Source organism: Protopterus annectens, chromosome 2.part2, assembly GCF_019279795.1.
Source record: "Protopterus annectens isolate FY-2018-M chromosome 2.part2, PAN1.0, whole genome shotgun sequence".
In the NCBI taxonomy this organism is placed as follows: domain Eukaryota; kingdom Metazoa; phylum Chordata; order Ceratodontiformes; family Protopteridae; genus Protopterus; species Protopterus annectens.
In genome coordinates, this window is record NC_056730.1 from 293,965,953 (window position 1) to 293,986,395 (window position 20,443).

Sequence of the window (20,443 nt, forward strand, 5' to 3'; positions counted from 1 at the left end):
TGCTGAAGCAATTCCTCAGATGGACCAAAAACTTAAGACCACCCATGAGAGCCTCTACTCCAGCCTGGGACCTTAACTTTGTATTGGAAAAGCTCACTCTACTTCCCTTTGAGCCAGCTGCAAATGTAGAGTTGAAATTCCTTTATTGGAAAACAGCCTTCCTTCTAGCCATCACTTCAGCAAGAAGGGTGTCTGAATTACAGGCCCTCATGGCAGTGGAGCCCTTCATCAACTTTCATGTGGACAGGGTGTCCCTCAGGACCAATCCTTTTTTTATGCCCAAGGTGGTATCCAGTGTGGCCCTTAATCAGATCATTAGTTTGCCAACCTTCTTTTCTAATCCACAGAACAAAGGGGAACGAATACTGCACTCCTTAGACGTGCACAGACAGCTTAGATTTTACTTGGACAGGACTAAGACTCGCAAATCTGAACAACTGCTTGGTTGCATTTGCTGCAAGGGCAGAGGGGAAGGCCATTTCAAAGCAAACCATTTCTAAGTGGATAGGCCATTGCCTTAATTTCTGCTATAAGCACCATGGAAAACATATCCCACAGGGGATAAGACCACATTCCACCAGGGCTGCATCTACCTCTACAGCCTTTCTCAGAGGTGTCCCTACCGGGGACATCCTAGAAGCTGCTACCTGGAGTTCTGTACATACCTTCACCAAGCATTACTACTTGCCAGTTTTTTCTAAATCCAGAGCTGGCTTGCCACTGCAGTCTTGCAGGGCCTTATAGCTGGTCCTAATGCTATCTAATTGCCTCCTCCCATCCTTAGCTTTGGGAATGTACCCAAATGTGATAACTGCAACAGTGAAACACGAAGAACATAGTACAGTTGTGTACACTTACCATAAATGTAGATGTTTGAGTGTATTCACTGTTGCAGTCCTGGTTACCCACCCTCCAGCCCCCTGACTTCTATTGACTATACCTCTGTTCTTGTTTATTATGCTTAAAGCTTTCTGGTGTATTTGCTTTTTGTTGGAGGTGTAAACTTGTATATAATTGCTTCCCATTATGGGGGCACCTGACATCTGGGGCAAGAAAAACTGATGTAATGGCGTCGGCTGCATGCTTTATACCCCTGACTACCTGACATCATAGAAGATGAGACCGCAACCAGCGCAGGACCCAAGACTTTGCTAATCGGGCCGACTGAGGGCTACCTGCATGCAGATAACCCAAATATGATGACTGCAACAGTGAATACACTCTAACATCTACATTTATGGTAAGTGTACACAACTGTACTTTATGCAGAGCAGGGTTTTGTTGGATGAGCGTAGAGGGCGATTTGCAGAATATTGGTTTAGAAGTTGGTTTAGGGCTGGGGTTTTCTGAGGGTTCCTTATTTTGAAGATGAGGACTAATTGGTGATAGCTAATTAGCTGAGGGAGTTCTAACCACTGTAGTTGCTTCAGATAAGACAGTGATGACTTCTGAAAGTGGAGTTGTTAGCGAAGTTTGCAATTTTATTGTAACATGACTCTAGTTTGTTTAGGTCTGTTTTCCTGATATGAGTTAGGATTGGTGATGTGATGAATCTCAGAACCAACCTTTCCTATATGTTTAAAGTTGTCTGTGAATTTACTCTTACTGTACAGCTTCCTGTTTTTTTATTATGACCCTCAAAACAAAGGAGAAAGGATTCTTCATTGCTTGAATGTTTTCAGAGAGCTGAGATTTTATTTAGACAAAACTAGAGTTTTGTGTATCTAATCATAGGAGTTATTTATGTTCAATTAACAGTGTAATTCACCTCCCCTTATGGGTTATAAAATAATTTTTTAAATAAGAAATTTAAAGGAATGAGTTTGATCCATTTCATTTATATCTTTATGTAGTGAATAAATTAAAATTTGCCTCTTGATCTTTGACAGATATTGACTTATTCTTTCCTTAAGCTTTCTTTTAGTTTTTCGTATGTAGTAAGCTGAACATTTAGTGCAAGTTGCTAAATTAAATTTTTGGAATTGCAATTGACGTGTACTAAGATAGTAAAGGATTCATGCGTCACTGGATGTAAAGTGGTCTTTTCTGTATTTATAGAACTACAGTGGATGCAGTTAACACAAGTAAGTGTTCTGTGTCTATTACTTTGAAAACGAGTAACAAAGTAACAAAGCATATATTTTGGATTAGTTGACCTTTTCTATCTGAAAGATGGTTGCTCAGTGACTGTTGTCCGTAGCTCTAATATTCCCAGTAAAATTGACCAATATCTCGATATATTATTTTTTTTTTATTTTAGGAGTGTTACCAATGGACCCTCAGATTTAAATCACACATCCTTCCTGGAGTAAATGACATAGTTACTATTAAGCCCCATCTAAAGCATCTCCATAACCAGATACATTTACTTCACTAATTAGATATTTTTCATGTTTTCAATGTTTATAATATAACTTTATCACCATACCTTGCTACCGTAAACTCAGTACATTTTATGCATCCATTTTTATGTAACCATTCTTTCAGAATTACATTCTTTAGTGCTTAGATTCTTAGCGAATGTGACTTTTTTTTATATCATGTGACTTTTTTATATCATGTGACTGATTTTTACCTAGTCAAAGCATTCCAGTTTCCTAATTTAGTATTACATGCATGAGGAAGCCTGCTAAGGTGAAAGTGTACTGCTATTGTGCTAGCGTGGTATGGAATTTTATACCTTTGTCTGCCTTATTGGATTTTATTTTACATGTCTTGGATTTTACAGAACTCTGTGTGAAGTGTTTGTCAGCTTTGGAACTCAATTAAATCTACTTTTAAGCTGCTCATGGTTCAGGACCCTGGTTGTTTTTTTCTATTTGACTGGTTTCTATAGTTCCTGACTTGTCAGCACACTAATACTGATTATTTACGTTGTGTGCTGTGTCTTATGAAGGTAAGACAAACTGGCAGCCGGTGTCTAAGCAAACTGTAGATGGCTTTCACATTTCATTTTGTTTCTAGTATTCTGGACATGGCAAAAATGCTACCTCAGAATGTTAAGGCTCATTCTTCTAGAGCATTTTCCACATGTGGGCTTCACTTGAAGGGGATGATCTTTGTGTGTAGAAACAGTAATTTGTTCCTCAGTTCGTACTTTACCAAACATTACAAGCTAGATTCTGCTGCCATAAGCATAGTAGGCTTCACCATGCTGTTCTTCAGGGAATCCTGGACTCTGGACATTCTACATCCACTTTTTTTTCTGAGCTTTGGCAGCCATCCCACGTATAATGAATATTGCAAGTGATCTAATGTGATTCTCTGTCCACTTTTTTTCCTGAGTTTTGGCAGCTATCACTCATGTAATGAATATTGCAAGTGATCTAATGTGAAATGTAATGCAGTTATGTAGATGTCCTTCTATTCTACTGTTGCAGTATTCTACATGTGGGTTTACCCTTCTTCCTTTCCAGTTTGTCCAGCCAGGATTTTCAGTCCCTCTAGGTGTGTCGGACGTCTTATGTGGCAGCAGGAACGTGGGCCATAAAAGTGACGTCTGCACACACCAGCCCTCAGAACTTTTCAGCTGCCAGTCGTACACCAGGTGCTCCTGCTACTCGTGGACGTCAGATTAAGAAAAATTCAGATAACTACCCCATGACCAAGTACTCCTTAGCCCTGCTGGACAAAGCCGTTAAGGAACTGGCTGACATCCCAGACTGTACAGACAAAGCTTCTCTGTCCTCCCTGCTAGCATTCACATCTCGGGTAAATAGACACTCTGTAAGATGCAGTTATGATGCAGCTGAAGCCTCAGCTAGGTCAGCTGCATCAGCTTCTGCTTTAAGGAGATGCTCTTGGTTACGCCTTCAGCCCCTCCCTGATGACTTAAGGGCTAAGCTTATTGACACCCCTTTAGATCACTCTGCACTGTTTGGTGGCAAAGTGGCTGACCTCTCTAAGTCCCTCCAACAAAAAGGCAAAGAATTGCAGGACCTCAAACACCTGCTTGTCTTGCCCATCCCCAAGTTCTGTAGGAACTACCCTGCCAAGACTCAATTCATTAGAAAACCTTCTCGGCCTATGGCTCCTTCCAGGTCTAGGAGACCCCCTAGAAAACAGCCCCCTCCAGCCAGAGGCCTCCCTTTCAAGATAGGGAAGGTAGCATCTGTCTACCTGCCAACCTCACTTCCCATCCCTCCCACATCCCTACCCCTGTCTGCCCGTCTCTCATTGTCTCCCTGTATGGTCCCACATTACCTCAGACAAATGGGTTCTTTCCATCATCCAAAACAGTTACTTTGTCCTGGATCCCCCCCGGTAAGGTTAGGCACTCCACAGCCACCCACCAGTCAGTTACCTTTCCTATAACCGGTACTGCAAACTCTGCTGGTGTAAGGCGCTATAGAACCAGTGCCTATAGAAACAAAAGGAAGGGGATTCTACTCCAGAATCTTTCTGGTCCCCAGAAAGGATGGGCCATGGGAACCTGTACTAGATCTCTCACGCCTCAACTCTTTCCTAAAAGTTCCTACCTTCAGGATGCTCACTCTCCCCACCCTCTTCCCCCTTCTCCTACCTCAAGGTTTCTTGGTAACTCTGGACATAAAGGATGCTTATCTGCACATACCAATAAAGCTCAGTTTCAGGAAATAACTGAAGTTTTTGGCAGGCTCATCCGATTTTCAATTATGTGCCTTGCCATTTGGGCTTTCCACTGTTCCTCTGGGTATTCACAAAATGTCTGGCTCCAGTCATTGCTGACTGCAAGACAAAGGGTATCCAAATATTCCCTTACCTAGACGACCTGCTAATTCAGGCAGACAATCACGAGACCCTCCTTCACACTCCAGCCCTTCTGTACCTCTTGCAGTCTCTAGGATTTCAAATAAATTTCCCAAAATCTCACTTGGAGCCCACACAAGACATTGTTTTCCTGGGTTGCAGAAACCGGACAGACCTGATGAAGGCTTTCCTGCCACCAGAGAAGGTGGTGTCTGACACAACACCTACTTTGCGCCCTTCAAGCATAAGAACTGACAGGCAGTTCCTGAGACTTCTGGGTTACATGGCAGCCACCATACCCATGCTACCCTTAGCAAGACTGCACATGAGGAAACTGCAATGGTATCTTCGGTCAGTATGGAATCAGCACTCCCATCCCATGGAATTCAGGGTCCCCCTTCTCCCCTGCTTGAAACAGGAAATTCAGTTGTAGATTACTCAGGTGACCAAGAACCTAGGCCTCCCTCTCCAAACACTTGCACCCACCATGACCATGCATACAGACACTTCCGATCTGGGATGAGGAGCAACACTAGGACAAAGAGACGTGCAGGGTTTGTGGACCGACTCTCAGAAACTGGAGCACATAAATGTCAGAGAGATGAGGGCATTCCTCCTTTCTGTACAAGCCTTCCAACCCTACCTAGAGCAAGGCCCTCTCAAGATATTCACGGACAGCACCACACAGTCCTGTGGTGTATCAACAAGCAGGAAGGGACCAAATCCTACCTCCTATGCAGACTAGCTCTTTGGGTGTGGGAACTGGCCACCTCACAAGGATTTACCCTACAAGCAGCCTACATACCCTTCCTGCACAACTCCCAGGCAGATGATTTAAGCAGGACCATCTCAAACAACCACAAATGGGCGCTTCACAGAAATGTTTACCTGGATCTAGTCCACAAGTGGGGTACACCTCAAATAGACCTGTTTGCCTCCTCCATAAACAGGCAACTTCCTGGTATACTGCACCAGGACACCCGATCCCAAGGTACTGGCAACAGATGCCTTCTCAATGTCCTGGAAGGGGAAATTTCTGTATGCCTTCCTCCCCTTCCCCTTGATTCAAAAGATGCTGCTGAAAAGTCAGCAGGAGTCATGAAAAATCTTGCTGGTGACTCCGTACTGGCCAAGTCAGCACTGATTCCCCCTTCTCTTTATTTATCCAAGGGCAGTCACCACAAGTTACCCCCCCCCCCCAGTGTACCTGCTCACACAGCACAAGGCAACACCGATACACCCACAGTGGCAGTCCCTGCACCTCACCCAGTGGTTGATAGGATTCTGATACCCTTCAGACACCTGTACAAGGATGTGCTCAATGTCCTGCAGGAGGCCAGGAAACCTAACACAAGAAAATCCTCTCTCAAAGTGGAAAAGGTTTTCTATTTGGTGTCACAAGAGACAGTTGGACCCGCTGGAAAGCGACATCCCTCTTATCCTGTTTTACCCTGTGTGAACTATTGCAGACAGGACTGGCCTACTCATCTTTAGATGTACACTGCCTGCAATTTCTGCCCGTCTCCCTCTGGATCCACCCCTTGCATCCAGAAACTCTTCATCAAATGGGTACTTCACCTGAGACCTCCCAGGAAACTGTCCCCTCCTCCCTGGGACCTTAATTATGTATTAGAAAAACTCACAGCAGCCCCATTTTGAGCCAGCAGACAAAGCCTCCCTAAAATTCTGCACCTGAAATTGTTTTATTGGTGTACCTGACCTCAGCCAGGAGGGTCTCAGAGCTACAAGCTCTAATGGCTGCACCACCTTTTCTAGTCCTCCACCTGGACAGGGTTACTCTCAAGGCTAACCTGTCCTTCACGCCCAAGGTAGTGAATGACCTGTCTTTGAACCAGGCCATACACCTGTCCACCTTTTTCCCCAATCTGCAAGGGGGTGGTCAGAGAAAACTTCATTCCCTGGATGTCCACAGACAGCTCAGGTTTTATCTACATAAAACCAAGTCCATTGGGAGACCAACTGTTTGTTTCCTTCCACCCCAGAGCCCTGGGGAAAGCAGTGACCAAACAGACCATTTCAGCCTGGATCTCCATGGCCATTTCCTTCTGTTACCTATACCATGGGAAAACCTTGCAGGGCAATATCAAAGCCCACTCCACCAGAGCAATGGCCTCTTCTGGAGCCTTCTTTAAGGAGCTAGACACCAACACCATCCTTGAAGCAGCTACTTGCTCCTCTGTGCACACTTTCACCAAGCAGTGCAAGCTGGACCAGGCTCTCTCTGTTCTGAGGGCTGGTGCGTGCAGACGTCATTTTTATGGCCCTCATTCCTGCTTCCACGTAAGACGTCTGACGCACCTAGAAGGACAGAAAATCTTTGGAATTCTGGCCAGACGAACTGGAAAGGAAGAAGGCTAAACCCACATGTAGAATACTGCAACTTGGAAGATAAGGACATCTGTGGTTATGGTGAGGTTTTACACAACTTTCCTTTAATTTAGCATAAAAGTAGATGTTTGAATAGTTCACACATGTAGTACTAGCATTCTTAATCCCCCTTTTTTTTTAATATCTTCCCCCGCTGGCGTTAGGGTATCCTCCCTTTTTATTTTCTGACAAGACTTTACTCTGAGCTTTAGGTTTCTGCCTCCCTGCATTGGGCAAAGTGTTTGTTGTCTCCATGTATCCCTCTAGTAATAATATCTTGTCATGCTAAGGGTGGATGTATGGCGTATGAGGAAGGACCCTGAAGCTTTATAGACTAGCCAGACTTATTGTATCTCTGTCAGGATACAACCCATCTGCAGTGCTGCTGCAACAGTGATCTGTTTGAACATTTAATGTATGGTAGGTTAACCACACAACTCTTATCAGTGCCGGGTTAGTATTCAGTTCCTCTGTCTCTGAGCTCTTTATCTAGGATTAAATCAGTGGATTCATGAGCGCCATTGTCAAACAGTTGGGTTTGAGTTCACTACTGATTTTTCATTTCTACTTCGGCTTCAGTTTTGGACAGCCAAAGATGGTGCTTTCTGCCCAGTGTGTGTGCGCTTTTACTTGGATTTTGACATCAGTGATGCAATCAGTGCTGCAGTCACTGCCTATTATTTCTGTATGAATGTTTGCTGCTGCCTCAACCAGAGGCATTTTTCTGTGTGTCTGTCTGGCTTACCTATCTGAGTTGACAACAGGACAGAGGATCTGAAGTGTTTTTGTGTGGTCAGCCATGTCTACTGGGATCACATTTTGTTGCTTTTTTGACTTCTGATCGGTTCCCTCCTGGGTTAAGTGGGAGTAAGAAACATACCTCTCAACTTCTTAGTGCAAGAAATCTGGACAAAGGCCCAAAAATAGGGACAGATTTTAAACAAACTTAAAATGTTGCTAGAGTAACACGATTTGTGCTAACATATGTTTTCTGAAGGATTTGAAGTCTGAAACTCAAATGTATGTCATTATTTAGTGACTCCAGTCCTCAGATTATCCCACTGATTTGCTAGAAAACCGCATATTTTATGAGGAACAGCCCAAAAAATTGGCCAAAAACCTGAACATTCTGCGAAAATCTGGACAGTTGAGAGGTATGGTAAGAAACCTGTAGTGGAGAATAAATTAAGTAATGACAATAGGAATGTTGATGAGTCCCTCCCCCTCCAGATGATCCCAGTTTGGAGAACTCCACTTGAAATTGAGTCAGAGTGCAGGATGGCCCATAGACCTCATGTCTTGTACAGTTGTCCCATGAAGACCCTGTAAGAAGCCATTCAGATTACTCTCCTATCCCATTGGGTGAGTTCTCCAGCAAACAGTATTGTGCTTCTTGTAGTTAGGACCACATGGGCCTTCCAAGGGTTGGATTTGCGTTTTGGAGACTTCCCAAGTGTAGTCTCTAATGCTGCTAGTACCCAGAAGGCTCCTATTATATGCAGTCCAGCTGTCCAAATCCCTTGTGAGTCAAGAGTGATGAACAGGTTTAAGAAGTATGTGTACAAATCTTGCACGATCTCATTGAATCACACATTTTACACTTCATTTGGGAATTGACAGATGAGGTGTCCAAATTTGCTGTTGGATGTAACTGAAGGAGTCCTGAAAACCAAGTTGAAGTTTCAAATGGCAGTTCAGAATGGAATTTAAACTTAACTTAGTGGGTGGTGCTAGGGGAAATAGCTGTGCTGTATTAGCTCTTTTTTGACACACCTGGTTGTTCGTTTAAAATTTTGAAGGAAATTGTATGGTATTCTTCCTTAACATTCCCTTTGACTCCACACTGTTTAGACCAAAGGTTTAAGAAGTTGGAAAATATGGAGAGGCAGGGACTTGATATAGCAAAAGAATCAAGATCTGGGAGTGGAACCAACATTGAAGTGGAAACTTTTAGAATGAATGCTGTTTCAAAGGCAAGAACAACCATCTGCACTAAGAGTACTGCGTCTATCCTTCATAAAGACTGCAGTGTAATCCCTAAAGCCTTGCCTGACTACAACTCCAGAGGCAGTTAGAGGTCATCTCTTCCTCCAGTTACATATGCAGTTTGACCATCACTCATAACAAGAGAAGTTGTGAAGTAATGTTCAGAAGCTACGTAATTCCCTTTCTCTACTCCACCATTTCTCAGTGCCAGATGGCCCCATTGCAGCAGGAAAAGAGGTCTTGTATCTTGACAGAAGAGTCATCCAGAAGACAAGACCCAACCAGAAAAGATTTGGTTATTTCTCCAGATTATTTTTAGTTCCAAAGAAATAGGGCTGAATTAATTTAAGGCACTGTATTGTGCACATGAAGGTATACACTTCACAATATTTTTCCCCAGTTTGGCAACCATCCTTGTATGGCACTGCACGGTCCTCTAACATATACTTACAACATCACAAAGGCCTGGCCCTATGGCCATGCCTCGTGCTAATGAAGCATTCTTGGGGGGAGGCGTATACTAATTAGCTATTTGTGGTCACCCCAGAACCAGCTAAAGGAAGACATATGCATGGCCATCCCATCATGTCACAGTATTGAGCATAACCAGAAGGCTGTGTTCAGCCACCCAACATTAACATAGTGGATGAATCACTAGACACCATGGATTACTCTTTAAAGTGCCATAATGGCATCAGCGGTAGTATGGGGATTGAATGGGCCGGGGGATACATTGAAAACCAGGGATTAATCTTTATCTGCACCGACTCCATAACTGAGATCGGTGGGTGAAGGGGGAACCACTGGAGACTGGGGATGACCCAATAAAGATGTTCATCTTGTTTCACTGTTGCAGTCATGACTGTAGGGTTCTCCCCTGCCGGCAGGCAGCCCTCGGTCGGCCAGAATCCCAAAGTCTGGGTCCGGCGTCGGCTGTTCAACCATGCTCCCTGACGTAAGAGCACCAGGAGTACAAAGCTGACAGCCGACGCCATCTTCTCCAGTCTTTCTTGCCGTGCGGTGATAGCAGTTCGCAAGTGCCAGTCGGCTGACTCCTGACTAATTTTACTGATATACTTCGGTCCGAAGACTTTCTTCTCCACTCAAAGCTAAGTACCCTGTTGGGGAAACTTTTTTCTTGCTCCACTCCGATGTCAGAAAAAGTTAATTGTATTTCATGTGGGAAGCAAATACCTCATAAGGATTTTCATTCTTACTGTATTCCTTGCTTGGGCCCTGACCATGACGTAGCTAGTTGTCGGGTTTGTGCTAGATTCAATCAACGTACAATTAAGCGAAGGTACGATTTTGCTTTTCATTACTTCGGTAGGCGCTTTAACTACAAAATGTCGTCGGATACAGTCCCGGCTACCGGAGTTCACAAACGTCGCAAGGATAAAGACAGGCCTCCGAGGTCCAAATCTGATGATAGCGCACAAGCGGAGCCAGCTTCAGGTTCGGCCTTCGTCAGTGAGGCGCTTTTGCAGCCCCTGTCGTCGGCCATTTCAGAACAGACGGCCGAAACGGACTCTCGTGAGGAGCCAACCAGGCCTTTAAATATTTCTGTGGCAGGACCTTCGGACAATGCTCCTTCGGATGGGTCCGGAGCTGCTGTGCAGGTACCGGCTTCCGAAGGGGTTTTCAGGCCTACTCAGCTACTAATAAAGGCAAAGCCAAAGACAAAGGCAAAGACTCCTTCAAAATCAAAGACTTCAACACAGGCCTCTTCTGAACCGGCTCCCAAGTCACAGAAACAGTTACTCAAGATGGCGGAGGATTTAATTACTATGATTAGGGGTTCTCATCCCCCTCCAGACAAAAGGCCTAGGCAGGATATTTCTTATGATTCCTCTGATCAGGCTTCTGTTTCCTCAGTTTCTTCTTCTGATCAGGAATATTATTTCCCTCCTTATGAGGATTCTGATGCTGAAGAATCCATTCCTTCTGCTTCTCCCCCTGAGGATTTCTCATTTGGGGAAACTTTGCATGAAATGAGGGAACATTTCCACTGGGAAGGACAGGAGTTTTCGGAATCCAAGAAAAGACTGAGGCAATTTCTTCTTCTTCCCCAACATAGACCCCTGGCTATTCCTCCTGTTTTGGGTATTGTGGATGATGCCTTTTCGGAGGCTAACTTAACCCCTGACTCTTTTCCTCCTGCTCCTGTTAAGCCTGATAGATATTACAGGGTTCCTGATTCCCATCAGTTTTTATACAAGAACCCTTCTGCTGACCCTGAAACCATTTCTCAGGGTCCCAAGGGAGTTGAGGCCGCTTCTGCCAAAAATCCCATTCCTACTGAAAAGGATTCTCGATCCTTAGAAAGATGGGGCAAAAAGGTGTACACTTCTGCTACTTTGTCCATTAGGGCTTTAAACTGTCAATTTCATATGTTTAAATACCAGCAATTTCTATTGTCTGTCTTAACAAAAGCTTACTTCCATTTCTGCCTGTGCAGATGATAAGGAATTACATGACTTATTGCATGCCACTGAACAAGTTGGGAAGCATGGTTTACACTGTGGATTTGATGCCTTGGAGGCTTCTTGTAGGGCTGCGGCCTCTGGCACAGTCATCAGAATGCATGCATGGCTAAAGGAACAAAATTTACCTGAACAAGTAAAGGCTAAATTATTGGATGCTCCTGTTCAGCATAATGTTTTGTTTGGATCTAAAGCTGAAGAGGTGATTAAAAAGATGGAGGATAAGGCGAAATCCATGCAAACAGTTAAAAATTTCTTACAAGTACAGCCTCCTAGATTTAGCAGGAATTGGCCTTCTAAAAATTGGTCCTTTCCCGCTTCTGACAGGCCTCAGAGGGGTAGATGTAGACATTCCAGGGGGAGGCCTCAAACGCAAGCTGCTTATAGACCAAGACAGTGGACTGCTTCCACCCCTAGGGGAGGAGAGGACAGGTCACAATCTCAAAGGAAACAAACTCAATGACTCCCTCTGTTGGGCTACAGGAACATCTTGCCTGGAAGCCCCTCTCTGAGGAAAACTCTCTCTTTTTTATCAAAATTGGACTCAAATAACCCAAGACAAATGGGTTTTGGATGTGGTTTTAAGAGGTTACAAATTCCATTTTCATACCTTGCCAAGGCCAAGCGGATGGCCAGACCTTCCAAAGCATCAATGGACAGAGGCCTTAAACCAGGTGGAAGCTCTTTTGGCTATGAATGCCATAGAACTGGTTCCTCTTTCAGAGATGGGAAAAGGTTTTTATTCAAGGCTTTTTCTAGTCCCAAGGAAGCAAAACTCATGGAGACCCATTCTGGATCTGTCGGTCTTGAACACCTTTCTAGAGATTCCAAAATTCAAGATGCTTACTCTACAGCAGCTACTCCCAATGCTGTCCAAAAATGCATGGATGGTAACTTTGGATTTAAAGGAGGCATATTTACACATTCCCATCAGGCAGGATCGCAGAAAATACCTCAGGTTCAAAGCCGGATCGAGGCACTTTCAATTCTCTGCGCTGCCCTTTGGATTATCTACTGCGCCCAGGGTCTTCACCAAATGCCTGGCTCCAGTAGTAGCTTACTGCAGACTCAAGGGAATTCAAATTTACCCTTATCGGGATGATTGTCTAATTCAGGCAGACAGCAAGGATGTCTTACTCCAGCATCTAGAATTTGTACAGAACCTCCTCAAGTTCCTGGGATTCTCTGTAAACATAAAAAAGTCAAATTTGACACCATCACAACAGATAACTTTTCTGAGTGCTCTTCTAAACACCACAACCCAGATGGCATTTCTGACATCCGAAAAACAGTTACAGCTGGCTTCAACTTTCAGAACCTTGGCAACTCTAACTCATCTATCTGCAAGGAAATTCCTGCAGGCTTTGGGTTACATGGCCTCCTGCATCCTTCTCGTACCATATGCAAGACTACACATGAGGAAAATACAGTGGTACCTAAAAAGTGTATGGTCTCAGCATTGTCACAGTTTAGACAATACTGATCTCCATCCTTCCTTGCCTTCAAAAGGAATTTCTTTGGTTGTCCAGGGCATGTGCTCTAAACAAAGGGAAGCCCTTCTGTCTGCCTCCTGCCTCTCAGATTCTAACCACGGATGCCTCGGATTATGCTTGGGCAGCCCATTTTCAGGGCAATTGTTTGCAGGGCCTTTGGACAAAGGATCAGAAGCTCCTGCATATCAATTTAAAGGAAATGTTAGCCGTTCAGAAAGCTCTATTGGCCTTCAGGAATCTTTTACAACCAGGACAACTGTTAATACGGACAGAGACAACACCACAGTTATGTGGTACATAAACAAGCAAGGGGGATCTCATTCCTACCCCCTTTGCAGACTAGCCATGGATCTATGGAACACAGCTCTAGCTTGCAATCTGGATCTTCAAGCTCAGTTTCTACCAGGGAAACAAAACCTCCTGGCAGACAGTCTGAGCAGAAATCTTTCAGATCCACACAAGTGGATGCTGGACACCAAAATATTCAGGATGATAATAGAAGTCTGGGGATGTCCTCACATAGACCTGTTTGCATCCCATCTCAGTCATCAACTACAGACTTTTTGCACCAGGACTTTCCACAGAGAAGCTTGGAAAGTGGACGCCCTGTCATTCAGTTGGAGGAACCTCTCGGGATATGCCTTTACGCCTCTTCCTCTTCTTCCACGGGTTTTATTGAAGATAAAACAGGACAAGCCCAAGTTGATAATCTTGCTGGCTCCAAATTGGCCTCGGCAGTTTTGGTATCCAACTCTAAAAAACCTATGCCTGGACCCCCCTTGGGTTTTACCTCAATCTCCAAACCTTCTGTCTCAACATCAGGGTCAGGTTCTACACTCTCATGTCAGAACTCTCACCCTGGCGGCCTGGTTAATCCAGGGCCTTTGATTTCTTCTTTACTGCCCAAGCAGGTTATGGATGTCATTTTAGAAGCCAGACGTCCTAGCACTAGAAAATCTTATGCAGGAAAATGGAAAAAATTTTGTTCCTGGATGCAGGCTCAGGATTCTGATCCTCTTCTTCCTAACATTACTTTAATTTTACTTTACTTGACAGATCTCTTACATAAGGGTCTCTCTTTCTCTTCCATTAAGATACATGCCTCTGCTATTTCTGCTCATTATAATGCAGACCCTCCCATCTGCTCATTATAATGCAGACCCTCCCATCTTTTCCCACCAGCTTATGAGACAGTTTCTCAGAGGAGCTAAGAACTTAAGACCTCCTAGATCTCCTCCTATTCCTGCTTGGGATCTCAACTATGTTTTGGAAAAACTAACCTTGCTTCCTTTTGAGCCTGCTGCCTCTTCTGACATCAAGTTTTTATCTTGGAAGATAGCTATCCTGTTAGCCCTTACCTCTGCCAGGAGAGTTTCAGAGTTACAAGCTCTTATGGCTGTGGAACCTTATATTATTTTTATCAAGACAGGGTATCTTTGAGGACTAATCCTGCCTTCATGCCTAAGGTGGTTTCCAGAGTGGCTTTAAATAAAACTATACACTTGCCAACCTTTTTCCCCACTCCTCAAAATAAAGGGGAAAGGATCTTACATTCCTTGGATTTACACAGACAGCTACGTTTTTACCTGAACAGAACCAGGGACATCAGAAAATCAGAGCAGTTGTTTGTTTCTTATGCTTCAAGTTCCCAAGGTAAAGCCATTTCAAAACAGACCATTTCTAAATGGATTGCTCATGGAATCAGATTTTGTTATTCTCACCATGGAAAGCAAATCCCAGGGAGTATACGGACTCATTCCACCAGAGCTGCTGCCACTTCTGCGGCCTTCCTCGGGGGAGTTCCTACCAAGGACATTTTGGAAGTTGCAACTTGGAGTTCAGTGCATACATTTTCTAACCACTACAATCTACCTCTCTACTCTAAGTCTAGGGCAGGCTTTGCCTCTGCAGTCTTGCAGGGCCTTTTTAGCCGCCCCTTCCTCTTTATGACCACCTCCCTTGCTTTCAGCTTTGGGATTCTACCCTACAGTCATGACTGCAACAGTGAAACACGATGAACATAGTACAGTTGTGTACACCTACCATAAATGTAGATGTTCGAGTGTCTTCACTGTTGCAGTCTGGGTTTCCCTCCCTCCTGTCCCCTCTTAATTTTACTTTTGTGTATTTCCTTTTTTCACCATTCTTCTGAGGTGTATTTGCAAAGGTTATGGGACCTTTTTCATTTTGGGACTCCTGACATCTGGGGCAAGAAAAACTGGAGAAGATGGCGTTGGCTGTCAGCTTTGTACTCCTGGCGCTCTTATGTCAGGGAGCATGGTTGAACAGCCGACGCCGGACCCAGACTTTGGGATTCTGGCTGACCGAGGGCTGCCTGCCGGCAGGGGAGAACCCTACAGTCATGACTGCAACAGTGAAGACACTCGAACATCTACATTTATGGTAGGTGTACACAACTGTACTTTCCATACCGGCAACACTGGTAGTATGGAAATCTGAGACTGGGAGAGTGCACTAGACCACCAGGGCCTAATACATAGTGCTGTAATGGCACTGAAAGTCTTACAGGGGTGGGATGATCTACAAGAGGGCAGATAGGGTAGGGACTGGTATAGGGGACTGTGGTGTGTGTGTGTGAGTGTGTGTGTGTGTGTGTGTGTGTATATGTTTGTGTGAGACTGATGGGGGATGCCACTGGCTACACAAGCAGCTATTAAGTGCATTTCAAGTAACATGCAAATTAGCTAATAATGAAGTCTTACCTCTTCATGGTAACATGTTTTTGAATCACAGATGGGCACGCTGTGGTGGAATGGTCTTTCTAACATGGGCCATCTGGCTTGTGCTAGGCACTGTAATGTATTCCTGGGATAGAGTACCTTTTGCCGGTTTTAAGAGATGAGTGGCTGAAACAATATTAGTACAGCATAAGAGGACGAGGTCAAGAAATGGCCAAAATGTGGCATGTCTAGGGTGTTTGGCTTTATTGGCCTCCATGTACCCAAAAATACTTAGAAAACTTTTGCTTGTGTGGGGCTTTCAGATGGTTTGCCCATGTGACCTTTCAGTCCTTCCCTGGAGGAAGTTCCCTAGGGTGCTGTCATCCAGATATGGCTCCCCAGGACTGCTTTATGCTTGAAGATGATTTTGAAAGCTAAGCAGATCCAAGTGCAGGATTGTTTTTTTCTGGCTTTATATTCTGCAGACCTGTCTACATCTGAGACCTTCTAGAATCCTGCTGAGACACTCCTGTAGTTAGCCTCCCCAGACCTTCACTGTCCATCTAAACAAATGGCTAGTCCAGTTCCATTAATGGCCGGAAACGTATCGTACCACATATTCATTCTTGCCCAGAACTCAATGCTAGTACAGTGTGTAAGAGTAAGTGGATGACCCCCCCCCCTTTAATGCTTGTAGTTTAACTTTGACAGTTTTTTGATGCAAGCCTAAGTTGCTCTTTTGTATTCCACCTTGCATCTATAACCTACGTACCTACTTTAAGGCTACAACACCTTATCTCTGGCTTCTCTATAAGTTTGCTAAGCACTGTTGAGAGCCACTATCCAGATTTAGTCTCCTTTGAAAGGTGCCTTTCTTCCATGAGATTTATGGTTAGCTTAGAAGAGTTAACCATTCCTTCTTTTGAGTCTACTGCTAAACTGATTTGAAGTACCCATTTTAGAAGACTTTCTAGTAGCCTTTGCTTCGAATGGAATAATCTGAATCTGCAAGTCTTGTGTGAGTGCAGAGACTTCCTACATGCGCATCCATAGATCTACTGTTATCAGTCTTTTATACCTGAAGTACCCATCAAGGCAGGCCTTACCGAGTCCATCCATCGTCCTGTATTCCTTCCTTATCACTCAAACTGATGTGAAAGTTTATTAAACTGCATGGAGAACCACTGACATCTGATATTCTGTTGACAAAACTAAATCAGTCAGGGAAGATTCACAACTTTGTCTCATTTTCCATTAAAAAAACTATTCTAAAGGTACAAATCCTGACTGACTCCATCAGTTGTGTTATGAAAGTTGTAAGAAGTTGTCATCTGTACATATGGTGTACATTTAAGTAAACTTTGCAGAAATGCATTCCTGGGTATGTGTGCAGCTACTACTTTGGTTTCATTGAACGTTTTCCATGCACACTGTAAGCTGAATATGATCTTCAGCCCTTGGGCTTCCTTCCAAGCCATAGTGATCAGAGGCATAGCCCCATAAAAACACACACACAGGATAAGCTTATAAGATCTGTCCTTCTGGATGAAGAGGATGGGCCTCACACCAGAAACAAAAATTTAAGTATTTAACAATGATAGATTTGTATGAGTGTATCACTCATCTGCATGCCCACCTTTCTTCCCCTGCCTTACGTTAGAGGAAGCCTTGGAGGATCCTTTATAGTTTTGGAGATGCTTGTGTGGGTGAGAGGGGGTGGGTGTAGTAGTCTGGGAAAGTTTTAGCTACTGAGCTGACAAATGAGTTGTAGTTTGAGTTCTGATACTTGTTAAAGATGGGCCTGCTTATCCATATCTGTTACATTAAGTACATCAGCTCTTGTCAGTGTTTTCGGTTCTGCTTCTTGTGAAAGTTCATGTTTTATTTTTGTGATTGTTATAGTGGTATTCATACGTTCAACAAGACTAATGTAGCATGACTTGTTTTTAGTTTCTTTTCCCAGTTTCATTACGATGTACTACTATCCTAAAATGTTACCATTTTATGAGCCAGTTGCACCTTAAGAACAGTTTTAATGTTTAATGTTTTAAACTTCAGGAGTGAAAACGTTTTCTTTTCACATTGAAAATATTTAACAATGTGGGTATTTTTTCTTGTCAAGGCTTTCCTTGGTGGTATCAATTGGGCTTTTATTGCTGTGGATGAAGCTCATCGTTTAAAGAATGATGACTCTCTTCTTTATAAATCACTTATGGAGTTCAGATCAAATCACCGTCTGCTTATAACTGGAACACCTCTGCAAAATTCCCTTAAAGAACTTTGGTCTCTCCTTCATTTTATTATGCCTGAAAAGTAGGTAAAGTTGAATCATTTGTCATTGTTTACTTAAGTGCATTTACGTTTTTAGACACCTTTATTATATTTATCAAGAAAGAAAAAAAAGAAATATTATTTAAATCATAGCTATTAGCAGTTTCATGTAAAGCTATAACAAGTTATCACAAACATTCTTATTTTTGTTGAATGGTCATCTTTGCTCACCGTTTGGCAGATGATCTATGTGTTTCACTGTTGCAGCCATCACACTTGGGTTATCTGCCTGCAGGTAGCCCTCATTCGGCCTGAATACCAGATTCTTTGGAGTTCTGCGTCAGATGCTGTCACCTCACCCATGATGTCAGGTCATCAAGGGTATAAATCTTGCAGCCGATGCCATTACATCAGCTTTTCTTGCCGCAAGGGAGCCCGAAGCAGAAGCGGTTCACAAGTGCCGGTTGGCAGCTACCTGAAATTTTTGTTTTTCAAGTTTCAAACCTGAAGTCTTCTAAAGCTAAGTACCACGTTGGGGATCCTTTTTTCTTGCTCTAACCGATGTCAGAAAAAGTTAACAATTGTCTTGCCTGTGGAAAGCAAATACCTCGCAGAGATTTTCATTCTTACTGCATCACCTGTTTAGGCCCAGACCACGACGTCCCTTGCTGTTGGTTTTGTGCCTTGTTCAACGCCGGAACTATTCGTTGTTGGGCTATTTTTGTCTCTAAATTCTTTCGCTTTCGTTCTCTGTATTCTGAAATGGCTTTGGTAAGTCATCCGACTACCGATCTTCCAAAAAAAAAGGTAAAGATAAAGATAGAGACAGACCACATAGGTCCAAAACTGCCGCCGACGCTTCCGTTAAGCTAGTCGCCAGTCCGCCGGTACTCAGTGAGGCGCTTTCGCAGCCCCTGTTACCCGCTTTTACAGATTGGCAGGCCTCTGCTGAGACCCATTCGGAGTCCGGTATGCCGCAAAATTCTTCGACTATGGAACCTGCGGATGTCTCTACCTTGGATGGGTCTGGAGCCGCTGTGCAGGCACCAGCTTCTGAAAGGTGTATTCAGACCTTCCGATTACGAATGTGGAACTACAGCAACTCAGGAACAAGTGGATGGTTGAAGATGGAACTGCTCGTACAACAGGACAGTAAACTCAAGCGTATATTTAATGGACAACACAACACAACAGTACAGGTTAAGCGCTTTCGACTGTCTCCCAGTCTTCTTCAGAACAATGCAAGTAAAAAACTTTTGACATATATATGATGGTAACAATATAGTAATTGAATAATTGGAAGATCATTGAAATGACCGCAAAAAAAATTATGGACTATGGAACCTGCGGATGTCTCTACCTTGGATGGGTCTGGAGCCGCTGTGCAGGCACCAGCTTCTGAGAGGTGTATTCAGACCTTCCGATGTTTGTATCAAACCGACTACTTCGTTAATGACTAAATCTACCGAATTTCCCAGGCCTAGCGTTCGCACTACGCGTAGGAAACTGATGGCCAAAGCACATCCTCAAGCTCACATGCCATAGAAACAAATGCTTAGAATGACTGAAGACCTTATTACTTTAATTAGGGGAAGCCAGCTTTCCTCCTCTAAAAGACAAAGAACTGATTTTCCTTCTGATTCTTCAGACCGTGAGTTTGATGACTCTGACCCCTGATTACCAGGAACATACCCTTATCTACCTATGAGGACTCTGATGCAGAGAATTCAATTCCCTCAGCCCCCCCCCCCACCGAGGACCTTTCTTTCAGTGAAACTTTGAATACCCTAAGAGAGCACCGCTGGAAATGCCAGGACTACCCACAGTCCAAAAAGTGACTTGGGGATTTTTTAGATTTGCCTCAGCCTAGGCCTCTAGCTATTCCGCCCTAACCTGGATATTGTAGATGATGTTTTCATGGAATCCAGCCCTTACCCCTGATACTTTACCACCTGCTCCTATAGAAAGCCTGACAGATACTATAGAGTACTTGACTCTCACAAATTTCTCTTTAAATAATCCCACTGCAGATCCAGAGGCCATTTCCCAGGGACCTAAAGGTATTAAGGCTTCTTCAGCCAAAACCCTACCCCTTCGGACAGAGATTCTAGGGCGCTAGACAGATGGGGTAAGAAGGTATATACCTCTGCAACTCTTGCCATCAGGGCTTTAAATTGCCAGTTTTACATGTTGAAGTATCAGCAGCATGTTATTGCTCTAATTAAACAAAAAATGTTGCTGATTCCTGATTGTGCAGAAAATAAGGACTTACAAGATTAATGCATTCTGCATACTAAGTTGGTAAACATACTTTGCAGTGTGGTTTTGATGCCTTAGAAGCATCTTGCAGGGCTTCCGCCACTGGGTCTCTTCTGAGAAGGCATGCTTGGCTGAAGGAACAAATCTTGCCAGA

The 20,443-nt window shown here is 43.8% G+C and overlaps 1 protein-coding gene across 1 annotated transcript in view; it reads left to right on the forward strand.

Annotated features, from left to right (window-relative positions):
• Nucleotides 1–20,443, forward strand: part of CHD1 (chromodomain helicase DNA binding protein 1) — a gene marked incomplete in the record, with an annotated part of 4,694,407 nt that overhangs the window by 1,785,135 nt on the left and 2,888,829 nt on the right. Inside the window, 1 exon segment of the mRNA XM_044063873.1 lies at nucleotides 17,882–18,072. Within this exon segment, the coding sequence (XP_043919808.1) occupies nucleotides 17,882–18,072 (191 nt within the window).